General features: G+C 38.8%; 1 protein-coding gene across 13 annotated transcripts in view; it reads left to right on the top strand.

Moving 5' to 3' along the window:
• Gstcd (glutathione S-transferase, C-terminal domain containing) overlaps positions 1–17,941 on the top strand; it is a 94,980-nt gene that overhangs the window by 13,119 nt on the left and 63,920 nt on the right. For 12 of the 13 annotated variants that reach the window (NM_001395013.1, NM_001395012.1, NM_001395011.1 and 9 more), the window contains 2 exons: positions 6,435–6,686; positions 8,346–8,439. In NM_001395013.1, coding sequence (NP_001381942.1) covers positions 6,435–6,686; positions 8,346–8,439 — 346 coding nt within the window. Of the gene's footprint in view, positions 1–1,322; positions 2,151–6,434; positions 6,687–8,345; positions 8,440–17,941 lie in introns of those variants that run through there. The other variant, XM_039102461.2, reaches the window with a different exon arrangement.

The following is a 17,941-nucleotide window of genomic DNA, read 5'->3' as shown; positions in this document are numbered from 1 at the left end:
CCTCTCATTAGATGCTGAAAAAGCATGTGACAAAATACAACACCCCTTCATGTTAAAAGAAGAGAGATCAGATCATTGGGGAGATCAGAAATTCAAGGCCCATACCTAAGCATAGTAAAAGCAAAATACAGCAAACCAACAGCCAATATCAAATTAAATGGAGAGATACTTGAAGCAATCCCACTAAAATCAGGAATAAGACAAGGATGCCCACTCTCCCCATATCTACTCAATATAGCACTGGAAGTTCTAGCCAGAACAATAGGACAACAAAAGGAGATCAAGGGATACAAACTGGCAAAGAAGTGAAGGCGTCACTCTTTGCAGATGATATGATAGTGTAAATAATCAAGTCCTCAAATTCTACAGAGTACCCCAGAGAACTTCTACAGCCGACAAACAACTTCAGCAGAGTGGCTGGATATAAAGTTAACTCAACAAGTCAGTAGCCTTCCTCTATACAAATGATAAATGGGATAAGAAAGAAATTAATGGGGTCGTTTCGGTATGTTGTGTTTTCAGTCTCTATTCCGTTTTTCTCTGCCCTTACCTTATTACTTCTTGCCAGCTAGTGCATTTTAGTTTGGCTTCTTCTTTTTCTAAAACCTTGAGTTGGATGATTAGAGCTAAGATTTCTCTCATGTTTGTAGGTGTCAGCTTTCCTTGTAGGGAAATGTCAAGAAATTCTGGCAAATTGTGATATATTTTCTTCAATTCTAAAAAATGTCTAATATCTTCCAGATTTCCTCAACGATCCTGTTGGTTCAGATGTGTAATGTTGAGTCTCCAACTCTTTGTCTAGTTTCTGCGATTCCTTTTGTGGTTGCTTTCCAATTTTATTTCACTGTGGTCTGTATTGTTGTATTTATGGGCTTTTGCTTTGTGACCTATAATGTGATCAATTTAAGGGTAGGTTCCATGCACCTCTGGGAAGAGTGCGTGCTCCCTATTTGTTAGATGGAATATTTTATAGGTATCTGTTGAAACCAGTTTATCTATGGCATAGTTGAGCTTTAATGTTTCTTTGCGGGATTTTAGTTGGGAATAGCTATCTAAATAAAGGTGGATGTTAAAGTCTCCCGCTGTCATTACATCAGGACCTTAGTGCCCATTGGTGCTCTTCATCATGAAACTGGAAACTCTGATTCAATGCCAAAATACTTAAGATTCTTACATCTTCTTGACGAACTATTTATCCCTTGTTAGTATGCATTTGTCCTTCCTATCTCTGTAAGCTTTGCTTTGACAGCTACATCATCAGATGTAAAGTCCTCAGAGCTCATTTGCGTGGTCAGTCCAGTCCCATCCTTTGACTCGGTGTTTGGACATTTTTGCCATCTAAGTGTGTTTCTTGGAAAAAGAAAGAAAAGAAGATAACATATACTATTTTTAAATCTAATCACGCTGCATCTCTTTAGTAGGTGAATCCATTTGCACATGAAGTCATCGTGAGAATTATCCCTGTGACACAGTTGGTTGTCCCCTTTGGTTGTCTTCTCTGCTGCTCAGACTGTTTGCTGTGTTCGACGCAATTGATTTCTCATTCTTCCATCTGCTGTCGCCGTACTGTCTCGTGTGAACTCGTCTTTCTTCTGTCTTTCTTCTGTCCTGTACTGTCTCGTGTGAACTCGTCTTTCTTCTGTCTTTCTTCTGTCCTGTACTGTCTCGTGTGAACTCGTCTTCCTTCTGTCTTTCTTCTGTCCTGTACTGTCTCGTGTGAACTCGTCTTCCTTCTGTCTTTCTTCTGTCCTGTACTGTCTCATGTGAACTCGTCTTCCTTCTGTCTTTCTTCTGTCCTGTACTGTCTCGTGTGAACTCGTCTTTCTTCTGTCTTTCTTCTGTCCTGTACTGTCTCTTGTGAACTCGTCTTTCTTCTGTCTTTCTTCTGTCCTGTACTGTCTCGTGTGAACTCGTCTTCCTTTTCCTTCTGTGTAAGTGAGACTTACACAGTGCTGGTGTGCTTGACATGATTTGCTTTCATTTGTGCTTTTCTTGAACTGTTCTCATATCTCCATCCATTCCAAAAGATAATATTGCTATTTATGGAGGTCTTTGTTGACAGTTACTTACTCTCGGGGCTTGAAATAGATCATTCCATGTTTCCCTGGCTTGTGGAGTTGCTCGTGACTCTGATGTTTCTGCCTCTGTCTGTGAGTTGGCACTTTCCCCCTTTGTTTCTTTGCTTTGCATTTTCAGAAATCTTGACTGTGATCTATTACATAGAAATTCTTTTCAGGTCATTACTCTTAAGGAATTCTAAATGCCTGATGTCTGTCTCTTTCTCTGTGTTTAACAAATCTGTTACAATTTTATTGAATAAGTTTTCTATGCATTTATATTTAGAGTCTTTTATCATCTTTATTCTTGGGTTTGGTCTCATTATAAATATTAGAAGCTTTGGTCACATTCATACATTAGAATTTATCATTGTCCTGATTTGTCCTCTGTCCCTGAAACCCTGAAATTTGTTTTCTTACCTTGTCTTGCTTCTTCTTGTTGTTGGTGGTGAGGAGGAGGATGGTGTGTGTGTGTGTGTGTGTGTGTGTGTGTGTGTGTGTGTGTGTGTGTGTGTGTGGTGTTTTCCTGGGAACATATGAGTAGATATGCGCATATGTATGTATGAGTATAGAGGCTAGGTATGGGCATTGGGTGTCTTCCTCAGTCACTGTACTTTTCTCAAGACAGTCTCAAAAGCCTGACATTCAGTGGAATTTGGCTTGTCAGACAGGAACATCCACTGTCTTTGTCTTCCCAGTGCTGGGATTCCAAGCACACACTGCTGTGCCCAGTGTTGTACATGGTATTGTGGGACTGAATTTGCATCTTCCTGCTTGTGTAGCAAGTGCTTTACTCACTAAACCATCATCTCCCTACTCCCTGATGAAGTTCTCTGCAGTTTTTTGTTTTTTGGGGGCTGTAAGGATGTGTTTTATGAATTGATCCTCTCATTTTGAGAATTTGTTTGTTCTTATTTAGAGTCTCAGTTCTCTTGCTGATTTTTTTTTCTCTGTTGTTTTTACATTTCTTCTCCAAGTTACTACCCATTTCATGTACTTGGGCTACTTCCTTGTCTGGGTCCTGAACTGATTTTCTTGCCTTGTTCATCTGCTTATTTGTTCTCTGCATGGTCACTGACCCTTTGAAATGTGAGGCTGATGTCCTTTGACATTTCAGTGTTCTCACTATCTTTGGTTCTCATTCTTTGGGAGTTATGAGTTTATGAAAGGGTCGAGGTATTTTTCTGTGTTTTAAGTTCAATTCTCTTAGAACCTAATTTATTTCCAGGCAGTTATGGATTTTATAAAGAACTATACATTTTTTTGGCTCCCACAATGCCTTATAGATAGCATTTTTTAAAAAAAAAATTTTAATCCAATTCAAAATGAATAATACATTTTATAAGGTATTGAGGACTAGCACACATTTTCCTCAAGTCTCATGAATTATTTATTTTTGGAAATTTCCATTTGATTCAGATTATGATTGACTAGGAAACCTTGAAAAACAAAATCATAATATGGATAAAATATGGGTGCAGAGACTGCTATAGCTACCTTTTTCAATTCTTAATATTTATCATTTTATTTTTTTATTTTTGCTTCAGTGAAATATCCTCCTTCACTCATCAAGCATGTCCATGGGACTGTAAACTCTATTCTGTATTTGTCTAGTGGGCTGAAAAATTTTCCTTCACTACTAAAAATACCATGACTGTGGACACTTTATAGGCATAAAATTGTGATAAATTTAAATTATTACCCAATCTGTTTAAAGCTCAACTTACTGTCTTTTCCATTAAACAGTTAGAGATATTTATGAGTATATATTAATATATCTGGTTTTCATATAGCTTTTAGCTGTGCATTTAGCTTTCTGTACTTAGTGTGTTGAGACCCTCACAGATTCTATACTTAGTGTGCTGAGACCCTCACAGATTCTATACTTAGTGTGTCGAGACCCTCACAGATGTAATGAAGGCCAGAGACAATGGGATGTATTGTTAGCCATGACTTCTAGATGAAAATGTGTGCAGTTTAGAAGGTGACTAGAGAGAGGATTAATATGCAAGATGAAATTATGAGTTGTAAATTATGAGTAAGCTATGTTTAACTTTCTGTATAACAGTATCGCTGGTTTGTATAGCGAGCTTGTTTTGTAAGAAACCGCCAAGCTGCCTTTCCACGAACTTTCTGTTGTTCCACACCCTCACCCTCTCTTGTGTTGCTTTGGAATTTTGTTGTTCTAATAGGTATATATTAACAGGTATGTATCTAAGAGGTGCCATCTTAAAATTGTCGAGTGATATATGATAATTAGTATATATATATATATATATATTATAATCTTATATACAACTTTTAGGGTAAGGTATCCATTTAGAAACTTGTCCACTTTGTAGTTTAGTTGTTTATTTCCTTATTATAAGTTTATTCTAATGCATTTAAATTTTTTCCATACAATGTATTTTGACCATAGTCTTTCCTCCCCCAACTTCTTCCTGAACCTTTCCATATCCTACCTCCCCAACTTCATTTTTTATTTCTCTCTGTCAAAAAAAAAAAAAATCAAAACAAATAAAAAGATCAAAAAGCCAAAAATAACAATACAAAACAATAAGCAAAAAGCACACAAAACCTATGGCATCCTCTTTGTGTTGGCCTGCCATTCCTGGTCATAGGACTTGCCCTGGAGGCTGTTTGAAAAAGCTCTCATCACTCACTCCAGGGAATAGCATCTTGTTTAGGGATGAGATATTGTGCTCACTTCCTTCTGTCTGTGCTGGGGTTACAACGGGCTTGAATTTGTGCTGATCTCACATATTTTCTCACAGACTCTGTGACTCATAATTGCCTCAGCACTATCATTTCTGAAAATGCTGTCTCCTTGGAGTCACCTACACTTTCTGGCTGTTACAATATTTCCACCTCCTGTCTACATAGATCCCTGAACCTTGAGGGGAGTGTTTGCCAAAGACATCCTGTTCAGGGCTGAGTGCTCCAGAGTCTCCCACTGTCTGCCACTGTCCTGTCATGGGTCTCTGTGCTAATTACCATCTACTACTTCTCTGGTGACGGCTCGTGGTTGCATTAATCTGTGGGTATAGCAATTTATCATTGGTAGTTGTTTTATTGCTATGTTCCTTTAGCAGAACAATACCGTGACTTATCTAGTCTCAGGTTCTCAGTCCCATTAGTAATGTCAGGTCAGGTGGAGGTTCCATCTCATGGAGTGAGCCTTACATCCACTTTGTAAAAGCTGCTGGTTATTCCCATAACACTATTGTACTAGCAGATTACTTTTGTAGGTCACAGGATTTGTAGCCGGGTGAATTGAGGGCTTCCCCCTTTGGCTGCATTCAGCATCTACTCTATCACCATGCTAGTCAGTAGAGGTGAAGCATCTTGTTAGGTACCACCTCAGTTTCTCTGCGTTTGATGACAAATTAATGTCTTCAGCAATATTACAGTAGTGAATATTAAAACCTTAGAAGACATCACCATAGAAGATATGCAAATGACAAATAATTACAAGGTGTTCACCGTCAGTAATCATAAGGAAAGGAAAACGAACATTATAATGAGGAATTACTCAACGCCCAGAGTATCATGGCAACGGCAAATGTTGGCAAGATGAGGAAGATCTGGGCCAGCACAGTGGCTCAGTAAGAGAGAACATGTGCCATGTGGAAAAAGGAGTAGCCACACCAGCCTGATGACCTGCGCGCATCTCCAGATTCCACAGTGCAAAGGAAAAACTCTGCCCTCTACACATCTGCCCTGGGTAACAAGCAAATGCCTGTACTCAGACACGTAGGTCATATAACTATCATACACAAACAGTAACAATAAATAGAAATTAAAAATATACATGAAGGAATTAGAATCTTCACAATGGGAATGTAGGTTGGCACACTCACCGTAGAGAATAATTGCAGAGTTTTAACATATCAGTTCTGTTCCTGATAGGCAATACCTAGATACGTGCCCGTGTCCCTCAGCTACTGAATTACCAGTTAAGTACAGTAGAGTGGCTCTTCACAATGACTATTAATAAAGAAAGCAAGGCGCAAATGAGCCTAACTGTGTGAGTGAATGTTGGCGACATAATGCTGAATGGAAAAGCACAAATCCTTTTTATGACTCTATCAACTTATATAAGAAGCAACATTATAAACTTGGAGAACAGACCACTGGCTACCTGCAACTAATTGTGAGCCCAGACATTTACGGCCAACGGTCACAGTGCTATGGTGTCCTAGAACCAGACTGTGGTACCTGCACCGTTACTTGAATTTCCTAATGTTCATTTGAATTGTACCTTTGAGATGTGTGAGTTTTGTGATATGTGATACTTCATTAACATTGTCATAAAAATCATATATATATATGTATATATATGTATATATTTCTAAAATATCCTTTTTTTTTAAACAGGTAATGATCTGCAAGAAATTTTCCGAGAAGCTGGAACAGTTCCCACTCCTCACCTCTTGGTATCAGAGGATTCAGGAAGTGCCAAAAGTCAAAACAGCAGCCTTTAAGTGTGGAATCTGCTTTCTGGATTTACCAGAATTGCTGACCCCTGAAAGTAAAGAGCCTGTGAATTCCAGTGACACAGCTTCTGTAGACGAGCAGAGTGACCCTTTGTTTGTAGGAGGACCAAGGCCAACTATGACCAAGTTAATGGTATTTACCTTGTTATTATAATTTCCTTTTTTTTTTCCCATGGTGAGATTTAATGGGGGAATGAGACAAGAGGAAGGGGCAAGAGAAAGAAGAGAAAAAAAGCTATTTCCTTTTTAAAAAAAATTCCCTTTGAGCATACGTTCTCAACTAATAATTATTTTCTGGCCTCATCAATTATGTATTTTATTTATAGCTATTCAGATCTTTATTTACCAAATAATGTTTCTGCTAGTCTTGTTTTCAAGTCGGGTTTAGAAGTAGTATTTTTTTTTTTAAAGAATTATAATATTCATGGTATGAACCAAATGGAACGTCCTATCTGGTCATTCTAACCTACCTTTTCTGTGTCACGGAACTTTGATTTCAGTCTTTATTTTGGTTATTTATTCAGTTAATGTTTCTTGGTCTTGTTTATTCTGGTGAACATGATGGTCTCCATTCTATCCATTTTCATACAAGTGTCATGGTTTCATTTTTTCGAGCTTAATTTTTTTTTTGAGATTTTATACACGAGTGCTGTATTTACATCATTTCTGCCTTCCCTGTCTCTTCTTCAATTGTGTGTGTGTGTGTGTGTGTGTGTGTGTGTGTGTGTGTGTGTTTGCCTCCATCTCTCAAATCGATGGCCTTTTCTTTACTCTTGTTTTACATACATGTGTGTATACACACACACACACACACACACACACACACACCAAAACCTCACTGAATCTATTTAATGATGCTTATATGTGTTTATGTCTAGGGCTGTCCACTTGAGATTGGATAACCAATAGGGAACTTGTTCCTGGGGAGATGGATTCTCTCTCAGCAGCCATAACTGCCTGTGGGCTTCCCTCTAGTGATAGGGCCTTGTGGTATTTCCTGTGTGTGGTTGGCTTGTCAATTGATTGTCATTACACAGATCTTCTTTACGTTATCAAACTGTTCCGACTTCACAAGTACAATTTCTTTGCCATATATGTTAAACATTATCTTGAAATAAATATACTAGCCTTTGTGTCCTACAATCTTTCTGACGTGTGAGCTAGGTTGGCAGTTTTAAAGTACAGTAGATGTAGCTTGCAGTTTACATAGATGGTTTTTGTGTATAAAGATAGACATTAATGGACAATGGAAGGTCAGAATTTTTAAGTCTATGAATATATTTTGATAAAGTTTTGTTTTCAAGTGACTTTTTTCTGTTACACCACTTACTTTATGTATATAGTATTTTGCTTGCTTGTCTATGTGAGCACCATGATTGCCTGGTACCAGAGGAGATCAGAGGACATGGAATTCCCTGGATGTTAGTGTTAACAATGGTTGTGAGCGACCTGTGTGTGCTGAGAGCCAAACCCAGGTCCTCTGCAAGATAACAAATGCTCTTAACTCCCGAGCCATCTCTCCAGGGTCTGCCTTGTATGTTTATTGGCTTATTACTTTTAAATGTCCTCAGCATTACTTTTTATTACACAATTAAAAAATAATAGCAAGGTGCTGATTTTAAAGTAAGATCTTGTATTTTATCTAACATTTTATGTTTTTTTTATATAAGTAAATATCTTGGTGCAAGTGTGATTACTTTTAATTGTCTTTATCAGTGTGGAAAGTAGAAATGTGGCCTTTGAAAACAGGGCTTTATTAATTCACCAGCTTGGAACCTGCTTCCTTTCCTAGGAAAAGGGCATTGAAGCCATGTTTTCTCCGCACCCTTGTCCTGCTTGGACCCTTGACTGGAGCAGCCTTCCTGCCGCCGTCAGCCCGAAGGAAGGTGAGCTCTGCTTTGCTAGTTGGTGTAAGCTTTGTGTTCCGTCCGGATACTCCCTTCAGAGCCATCTTCCCAGACTTGCAATGTCGCATTGGCGTATTTAACATTTTAGTAATATCCAGTGAGTATTTGTTTTAGTTTTAGAGTTTCATATCACTCAGATTTGTCGCTTTCCATATTTTCTTACAATGACTTCATTAAATTCTCCCCCCCTTTGGTGACATATTTTAAAACAAATGTTGAGTTTTATTTAGAATATACAAGTGATATCATAAATAACTACAATTCTATTTATCAAGTATAATAAAAATTTAAAAATTCGTTCATCATCTAGTAATTTATACTTCTTCCCTCAACTGTCCAAAGTCTTATTTTAAAGAAGTAGCTCTTTACTGCTTAGTGTTTATTTGAACAACTATATTTTATTACCCTAAATTATATTTGCTTTGTTTTAATTATAGTTATATAATTATATTTGCTTTTGTTTATTTCAGTTTCCTGATTTTATAATTTTTATGTTGGATATTTTTTCTGGTACTTGATATTCATGGGGTTCTAATTTTGCCATTCATTTCCTCTGGTGAATGCACTTCTAATTACTTACTGCCTGCGGATTTTATAATGTTACAGCGTAAGTTCCGTTTGGCGAAACCTTAATCTGTGGTTCTCACCAGTTTGGGGTTAGGGTAATCTCACAGATTTCTAGTTCTTCATTAAAGCATCTCCAATGTAGAACTTAGAACCATTGCCCTTAGCTTTTCAGCTTATGGTTCTGTCTCTCTGTCCTCGTGGCTGAGGTCATCTTCTTCTGTTGTTGGGACTTTTGTGTGTGTCTTCGCAGGACCACAGCTTTCGAAAGGACTTGCCTTTACGTAGTTGTGGTTGTCCCAGCTCTGCAGAGACTGCCTGGGACAAGCTTCCCTTCTCCATCCTGCTCTCCCAGTGCAGGCCTCTCATAGGTAGACCTAACCTAAGGGCAGGCTTGGTGCCAATTCAAGGTTATTATACCCGTTTTCAGCCCTTTATCCTCTTATAAGACTTTATGGATTTTCCTTTCAGAAACTCTATTAATCATGTAAAGGGAACTTGATTTTTAAATACCATTTAAGGTGCTTTTTTTAGGTGGAAATTGTTTAGTATAGATCAAAGATTTATTTCTTCATTTATTTTCTTGTTCATAAGATTTATTTTTGCTGCAAAAAATAAGTTTTAGAAAATATTTTATTAGTTCTCTGAGTTCCGTTCAAGGGCTTTTGATCATATTCAACCCTATCCTCCACATTTTCCCAGATTCCCTCCCCCGTGTCCTGCTCGTTCAGCATTGGATTTTCTTTTTTTAAACACATCAGAAAACAATTTGTGTTTCCCAGATATTCTTAGTTGTATAGCCTTCTCCTGGAGTGTTGTCCACTTACCACGGGCCGCCCCCTCAGAGAAAAAGGACTCTCCCTCTCAGTGCTGACAGTCACCAGTCGCTCATTGGCTGGTCTGGGACCTCATGCCCAGCTCCTCTCTCCACACTGTGATTTGGTCTTTCTTGGCCTTGCATAAGTCTTGTGCTTCCTGTCACAACTGCTGTAGTTCCTAAGTTTAGCTGCCCCGCTGTACATAAGCAAGGAGACACAGTGTCCTCGAAATCATGTACTGCCTCTGGCTCTCACATTCTTCCTGCCCTATCAGCAATGTGTGAGAGGAAGAGTTGAGGTATTTGTATTCCATGGGACTGAGCATCCTACATTCTCTTATCCTCTGCATCTTGGCCAGTTAGGGGTCACTACTTAACATCTCACTAGAAGATGATTTAGAAGTTTTATAAAGGATCAAATGAGAATAATTGAGCAGGCAGATGGAACTGGGGTGGAAGACGGGGAAAGCAGGGGTGCCGAGAACAAGAGAATGATGACTGCTCAGCCCCGGGACACAGGTGCACCTGATGCTCACAACATCAGAAGAGGACATCAGATCCCTTGCACAGTTGTGAGCCACCATATGTGTGCTGGGATCTGAACCTGGGTATATACCACATACATACGTGCAGGCAAAACACATAAAATAATCTTGAAAATCAACCTAAAACAAAGGCCAGAGCCTTTTGTTATTCCTTGTGGAGTTGTTGGCCAGTGAGAGCTCAAACCCAGAACATACAACCTGTTGCCACTGCCCTTGATTACCGTCCAGAACTTGACAGTGAGACACCATGTACTCGAGTCACAGAACATGGAGACATGAAGCTATTGCTGACCTACAAACCTCATTCCTACTTACATCCCTTTTATTAGGTCACCTGGTTTTTATAAATAGTGTGAAAAATAAGATTGCACAGCAGATCGCTGTGGGTCACTCACATAGCAATCATTGACTAGTGCCTACAAAGTGCCCACTGTTGGATACACAGAATTGTCTGGTAGTTTAGATGTTTTCTACTTCATTGATTGAACTGTATAAAAAAGTTGATGGCTACTGTAAGAACCATGCTATTTATTTATTTATTTATTTATTTATTTATTTATTTATTTATTTATTTATTTTGCTAACAGAGGCTATATTCATCCTTAGAATCTCTTCTCTCAATCTACCACTCTCTAGTTTATTTTTTGCCTCATATCTTACACTACCTATCACCTTTCGGCTTCACTTTTAATCTATATTAATTATCTCTATAGCCTCAATTTTCCTTTTCAACCCATATAAATACCTTCATTATCTTTTGCCTATTTAAGTATACTCACCCTTTAAGAATTGATTCAAATGCCACTTCATTTATTCAAGCCATGTTTCATGGAGTCACCTGCCCGGATTCAAAACCTAGTTGGGCAACCGCTTGCACAGGTAGCCTGCGGCCAGAGTCAGCCTCTCTGTACTTCTGTTGCCTCAGTTGCATCTGTAAAGAGATAATAGTGACAGTGTCTTTTAGGATTATTTCTGCGTTCAGTGAATTAATATGTAAAGCACTCAGTACAATGCCTAAGTAAATTGTAAATGTTAAATGTTAGCTAGTACAGTAGTTGGAATAAATCACTCTCCAACCTTTTTTAATTTTATTGTTATATGTGTATGTGTGATGCTTGCGTTTCAGTGTGCATACCATGGTGTATGTGTGGACATGTGGTGCACACGTGGTGTGTCATAGGCAGATACCTTAAGTTGCTTCTCTTCTTCCACCTCAGTGAGCAGGAGACAGAACTCAGGCTTTCACACAAGCACCTTTACCTGCTGAGTCATCTTGCTAGTCCTTCCGCTGGTACTGTGTGTGTGTGTGTGTGTGTGTGCGTGTGTGTGTGTGTGTGTGTGTGTGTGTGTGTGTGTGTGTGTGTGTGTGTGTGCATGTATACACATGAAGGGTGTCTTCCTCACTTGTTCTCCACAGTTATGTCTTATTTTCTGCTATAGGCTTTCTCTCCTCCGAACGTGGAGTTCATCCATTTGGCTAGGATGGCTGGCCAGGGGTCTCCAGGCATCTGTTTTCACTCTGTTCAGTGCTGGAGTTGCAGATGTGTGCCAGCACACCTGGCTTGTACAAAGGTGCTAGGAATCTGAATTCACTTCCCTTTGTTTGCTTGACAAGCACTTTACCAGATGAACTATTTCCCAAACCCCATCCCCGGTGTGTCTTATACTTCAACTTGGGGTTTTGGATCATGCTTCTTGTCCAGTATAATTACTCACATGAATGTGTGTTCTTCTCAACACATTCTCAGTGTTTGAAACTAGAAGTCCTTTGGGTAAGCATACAGCAATTTTATTAAACTGAATAAATTTAATCTACAGTTCTTTTTCTGTTAATCCCAATTCTCCTTAAACATAGGGTAATAATTCAAAATACTTAGTTTAAAGAAAAGAGAGCTAAAGATTTGATTTTTTTTTTAACCCTTGGAATAAATTTTGACTCCTTCAGCTTTACACCTGAATATGTAACTCGTCCCAGGGACTTCTATACACAGCCATACTGCAGTTACCAAAGCAGGGCACTTAAGTCAGCTATGTTATATTCTAAACTATAGTCTTCTGGAAGCAGCACATTTAATTTTATGTCTCTTTATCTAATAATAATTTCTACATTGTTTTTTATAACAATGTGGTTTCTGGTAGCTGCAGCTTTTTTTCCCCTGACTGTCTGGATTTGGGTTTGTCTGCTGTTTGCTCAGACTAATCAGTCCCCAGTGTATCCTTACGTTTGCTCATTTGCTCAGTCCTATAATATAAAACCAAACTTTAGAATTACTTTAACCCTATCTATATGACACTTTTGCCTAACTTGACATCCATATAGTTTATAGTGTATATGAACAGGATACGTCATCAGAATTCTCATGAAGATAATGATAATCTTTACAAGATAAATTCTGTTTTAAAAAAGGAATGTTTTAAGTTATTTTAATCATGTTACAGTATTTTACTCTGCTAGCGAAAGACTTGGTGAAAATGTCAATAGTCAACCAACAACATCAACTACAGCAGAATGTTCACACAATTACATACACCATTATGATAGAGTAATACCATGTGACTTCATACTTTTTACGATAAACTAGAATGAGCAGTTCGAGCCCAAGCCCAGAATCATCTACTATTCTTCCCTTATGGATTTTTATCTTCTGAGTTCAGACATGGGGATGGATATGGTCTTTTTCTTAAAACCCAGAATAAAGGTTTCCTATACCACGTGTCCCGCAAACTCCTTGCCTTTGTAGCTTTCTCCAGTCTCCAGTAGTTCTTAGATGGATCAGTCCTCTCCTACAAGTAGCTACTAACTCTAGGAAATTCTATCAGTCGTTGCAGAGAAGAGACCCTAAAGTATTGAAAGATGATAAAGGTGACGAACCCTTTCATCCCATCGCTTCCCTCCTGCTTCTGGTCTTCTGTCTTCTTCCTTCCTGTTGAATATGCTAGGCAGGTATTCCTGCCTACAGCCACGTCAGCACCTCCTAGCAAGATATTTGAAATCCATGTTTGTATGTGTTTATTGAAGAAGACTAAAGGTTTTTTTTTGAAAGTGTATTATGATGATGACAAGTAAGTACTCAGTTTCCCCACCTGCTTTCTGTTAGAGCAGTTGAGGCCTACAGAAGGAACTGACACACGAGACAAACAAGTTATAATAGGCCTCAGTGTAAGGTCATTGTCGTCATCCCAGCTGCTGTGTTGTATGCCTCTGCAGACTGAGTGGACCGTTCACCGCCACAGCCTCCTGTGCACCAGCAAGCACTCGCCACAGGGCAGCACTCCAGCCCACACTCTTCCTTTTTTGTACACGGAATCTGGTTAATCAAGGGGAGATGGTGGAGATAGAGCTGAAGTGAGGATGGAGGCCTAGAAGGAGTCTTTCCCTGTGGATATGAGGCTCTACTGTGTGGAAATACAGCCTTATACTATTCCAAATACTTGGACATGTTCTAAAGACTTGTCAGAAAGTCAGGAGTTACAAAAGTTTCCAACGACATAGGTCAGTAATGCCCTTCCTCAGAGATTGCCAACTATAGAATCTGGTTCTAGGGCCTTTAGGTAGAGTGCACTGTTTCTTTCTAGTGGTAACCCTTGCCTCTCACTCTAGGACATCCACCTGCATTATTGGGAAGGATGTTAAAACAGATCGCTACTTCAGTGTTCCTCATGGGGCCCTGGGGAGAGTGCTACAGTGGCTTTCTGAGATGTTATAGCTGCTGCTTCTTCTGTTGCTTGGGGACCTCATTGCGTGAAGTGATAGCCTGACAGAAGTTGTCACAATACACGGCTGCTTCAGTCTTCAGCAAATAACATGGACAACATCAAAACTTTGTAAAAACTCTCTTGCAACTTAATTCTTTTTCCATTTTGATTGTGGGATAAGCCAGATGCAACACCTATGCACACCTCTTGGCACTTGCCCGCTATGGAAATTTACTGGAGGGCAGTTCCACTGGAAAGTATAAACAGGGACAGAAGTCTCCTAATCACATAATGAAAACAATTTTCTTTCAACAGTCTTTTTTCTGAGATACTAGTGTATTTTTCTACTTTACCACACTAGATATGACTCCAAATTAGCATATATATGTTAATTATATATATTGTTTCTTTTAAGAAGATTGTCAATGTCAGAATATAAAAACTTCTTGACATTTTTGTTTATAATTTAATACCTTTAAAATTATAATGCTGTTTTATCTCAAACTTTTTTATTTAAAAAACTAGAAACATACCAAGAAATTGAGATCAAAGCTGTTTTTTTTTTTTTTGTTTGTTTCTACAGGGAAGAACTTCCCTAACATAAATGGATTTTTATTTTTTATTTTTTTAAGTCATACCTAACTGAAATTTAAAAAAAAAAAAAAAAGTCTGGGCAGATTTAACTCAGAACTCTCCAAATTTGCTACTGTTTTCTATTGTTCAAAATAAAGTTCTCAACGAACACTTAACTTTATTTGTCTTATTATGTGAAGGTAAGTGCCTCAAAAATAGTAATAAACACAAAACTCTCATGAAATCATTTAGAAGATCTGATTGCAATGAAAAGGGTTTTTATTTGTCTAGCTGTATTGACTCAGTGAGAGAACATTGCTAATAGGCATATAAAATGTAGTCACCCTGGAAAATGCTTTGGTAGTTTCTATTTTTTTAATTAATTAATTTTATTTTTGAAATTTTGTATAGTGTATTTTGATCATATATATTCTTTTCACTCTATAACTCATCCCAGGTCCTCCCCACCTCCTTATGCATACAACTCCATGTTTTTTCCTCTCAAAAAGAAAAAGGAGAAAAAAACAAAACAAACAAAATCAGTAAGAAAAAATACCAAGCCTAAGTGTAGCAAAAAACAAAGCACACAAAACAGAGTCCCTTTGGCCGCTACTCCTGGTCAGAGGACCTACCCTGGAGTCTGGTTGGCTTACCCAGCGTCACTCCTTTGGAGAGCACTGACTTTTCTTCCCTCAGCGTGTAACGTTGTACATGGCTTCTTGGTAAGGAGTGGGTGGTCGTGCTCCTTCTGTGCTGGAATGTTGCCTCGCTTGACTTTGTGATGTCTTACGTAGTCTGTCGAGCCTCTGATAGTTCATATGTTTATCAGCCCTGTTGTGTCCACAAGACGCTGTTTCTTTGGAGTTATCCACTGCTTCTGTCTGATGGCGTCCTGCCTCCTGTATACGTCCCTGAGCTTTGAGGGAAGGGTTTGATAAAGACCCCCTGTTTAGGACTGAGTGCCCCAAAGTCTCGCACTCCCTGGACATTTTTAGCTGTGAGTTTCTCCCTCAGAGCCAGGTTTGTCAGGTTATTATTGGCCATATTAACAGTACAGTATGGGTTATACACAGGGTGGGCCCTGAATCAAAGCAAAAAGCTGTCGGCGATTCTCTTAATAGGTATTTCCACTATGGCAGCAGCGTGTCTCTCAGCGTCACTGTTGTAAGCCATAGGGTTTGTAGCTAAGCGAAACCATTTTCTGTCTTCGGTAGCATTAGGAGTATCTTCCTGCACTGCACTTCCAGGAATCCTGGTCAATATGGCCAGTGCTCTGGGTTGTGCACCAGCTCAGCTTCTCCGTGTGTGATGACATAACGAAGCGTTGTGTTGAGCAGTGGGGCGCTACTGTCTGTCTGTGGAGGGTCAGCTCTAGCTCAGCATAGCCTGTGGTGTTTCAGGGGAGGGGTTATGGAGCTCCATTAGTCAGTGATTCAACGAGCTCTAATCTGGAGCAGGGGTTATACCTAGTGCCGTAAGTTGTCTTTTTGGAGCACTTGTCTCTCCCGTTATATGGTGACTCCATTTAAATTTCTTTCATATATGTATATATTTTAGGCAGCTTCTATGGTAGTAGGTTTTTAATATATCTTTTCAAAGGGTCTTTAGTGTACATTAGTGAGTATTTTTTGTAGTAGGATGTAAAGTCCTTTAGGTATATGTCCAGGAGTGTTATGCTGGATCTTGTGGTGGATTGATTTCATAGTGTACACGTTTGCACTGGTGCTGGCAGTTAATAAGTGTTCCCTTTTCCCTTCATCCTTGCCAGCATCTTCTGTCATATATTTTGTTAATGTTGGTTAACTGACTAGGGTAAGATGACATCTCGAAGTCGTTTTAATTTGAATTTCCATGACAGCGTAGGATATTAAACATTTTTAATGTGTTTCTGGCATTTGTGTTTCATCTTTTGAGAACTCTCCATTTTTACTGCACTTATAATTGTATTACTTATATTCTTGGTGTTCGATTTTAAGTTCTTTTTTATGTTTTAGAATTTTCCTGTCCCACTGAATTCCAATGTGTTCCCATTTTCTCTTTATCAGATCTATGTTGTCTGGTTTATGTTGAAGTCTTTAATCCATTCGGAGTTGAGTTTTGTACAATGAATTCAGTGTGGATCTGTTTTCATGGCGTCTCTTATGTTTGAGTATATTTTGCTTTCATTTTCATTCAGTTCTAAAAATAATCTGTCTTGACTCAATTTTCAGTTATTCAGTGTCTCTAGCACCCTACATAGCTTAAAATCTTAAGATCACATAGTGTGTTCGCTCATTTTATTTTATTCAACTTTATATTATTTTACTTTTTGAGACAAGACCTCACTGTGTAGCCTTGGCTAGCTTAGAACGTCTGTGAACTGAGGGTGGCTTGGATTTGACAGAGATGCCTTTGCCTCTGCCTCTGCCTCTGCCTCTCTGCCTCTCTGCCTCTCTGCCTCTCTGCCTCTCTGCCTCTCTGCCTCTCTGCCTCTCTGCCTCTCTGCCTCTCTGCCTCTCTGCCTCTCTGCCTCTCTGCCTCTCTGCCTCTCTGCCTCTCTGCCTCTCTGCCTCTCTGCCTCTCTGCCTCTCTGCCTCTCTGCCTCTCTGCCTCTCTGCCTCTGCCTCAAGTGCTGTGATTACAAGGGCCACTGTACCTTGCTATGGCTCAGTTTATGTATCTTTTGTATTTTTGTTTTTATTTTTCTGTTTGTAAAATAGTGGACTAGATTTTTTTTTCTTTTCCTTTTTAAAGCTGTATTAAATGTGATATGTGATCAACGAGTAAAAAGATAAACATGTATGTTTTTTCTCTGCTGTCGACGGATCGTTGTGACTCTTCCCAGTGGTGTTGTACATTCTTCTGTCTTCTAGGGATAGCCTGCAAGAACCCTTTTTATAGATTTTCATAAGTGGAGACGAGTGTGGCTTTTTTCCCAGAAAAGTTTTCAACAGCCAGTGTTTAGATTTGATGATATTAGCTGTTTAAAAAGTAGTATTTTATTTGAGGAAATATCTACATGGTTATACACGTTTGTCTGGTTTCTTTTCATTAAGACAGGCAGTGTACAAGCTGGCTGTTGAGCCTACTTTACTGAATAGTGAAGGTGACTCGTATCTCACTTGTTATGCACGAGGCAGTAAGTTATGAATTCATGGATAAAGAATTTCAGATTACAAACCAAAGATGAATACTGCTAGTAATATTTTTCAGAGATTCTATTGCATAAAAAAAAATTAAAGTAGGCTTTACACGAGTGAGGAAATTCTTGCTTTTGAATCCCAGCCCTGTGCAAGGCTTCTGATCC

Source organism: Rattus norvegicus, chromosome 2 (assembly GCF_036323735.1).
Source record: "Rattus norvegicus strain BN/NHsdMcwi chromosome 2, GRCr8, whole genome shotgun sequence".
NCBI classification, from domain to species: domain Eukaryota; kingdom Metazoa; phylum Chordata; class Mammalia; order Rodentia; family Muridae; genus Rattus; species Rattus norvegicus.
This window is presented reverse-complemented; position numbering and strand designations above follow the sequence as displayed.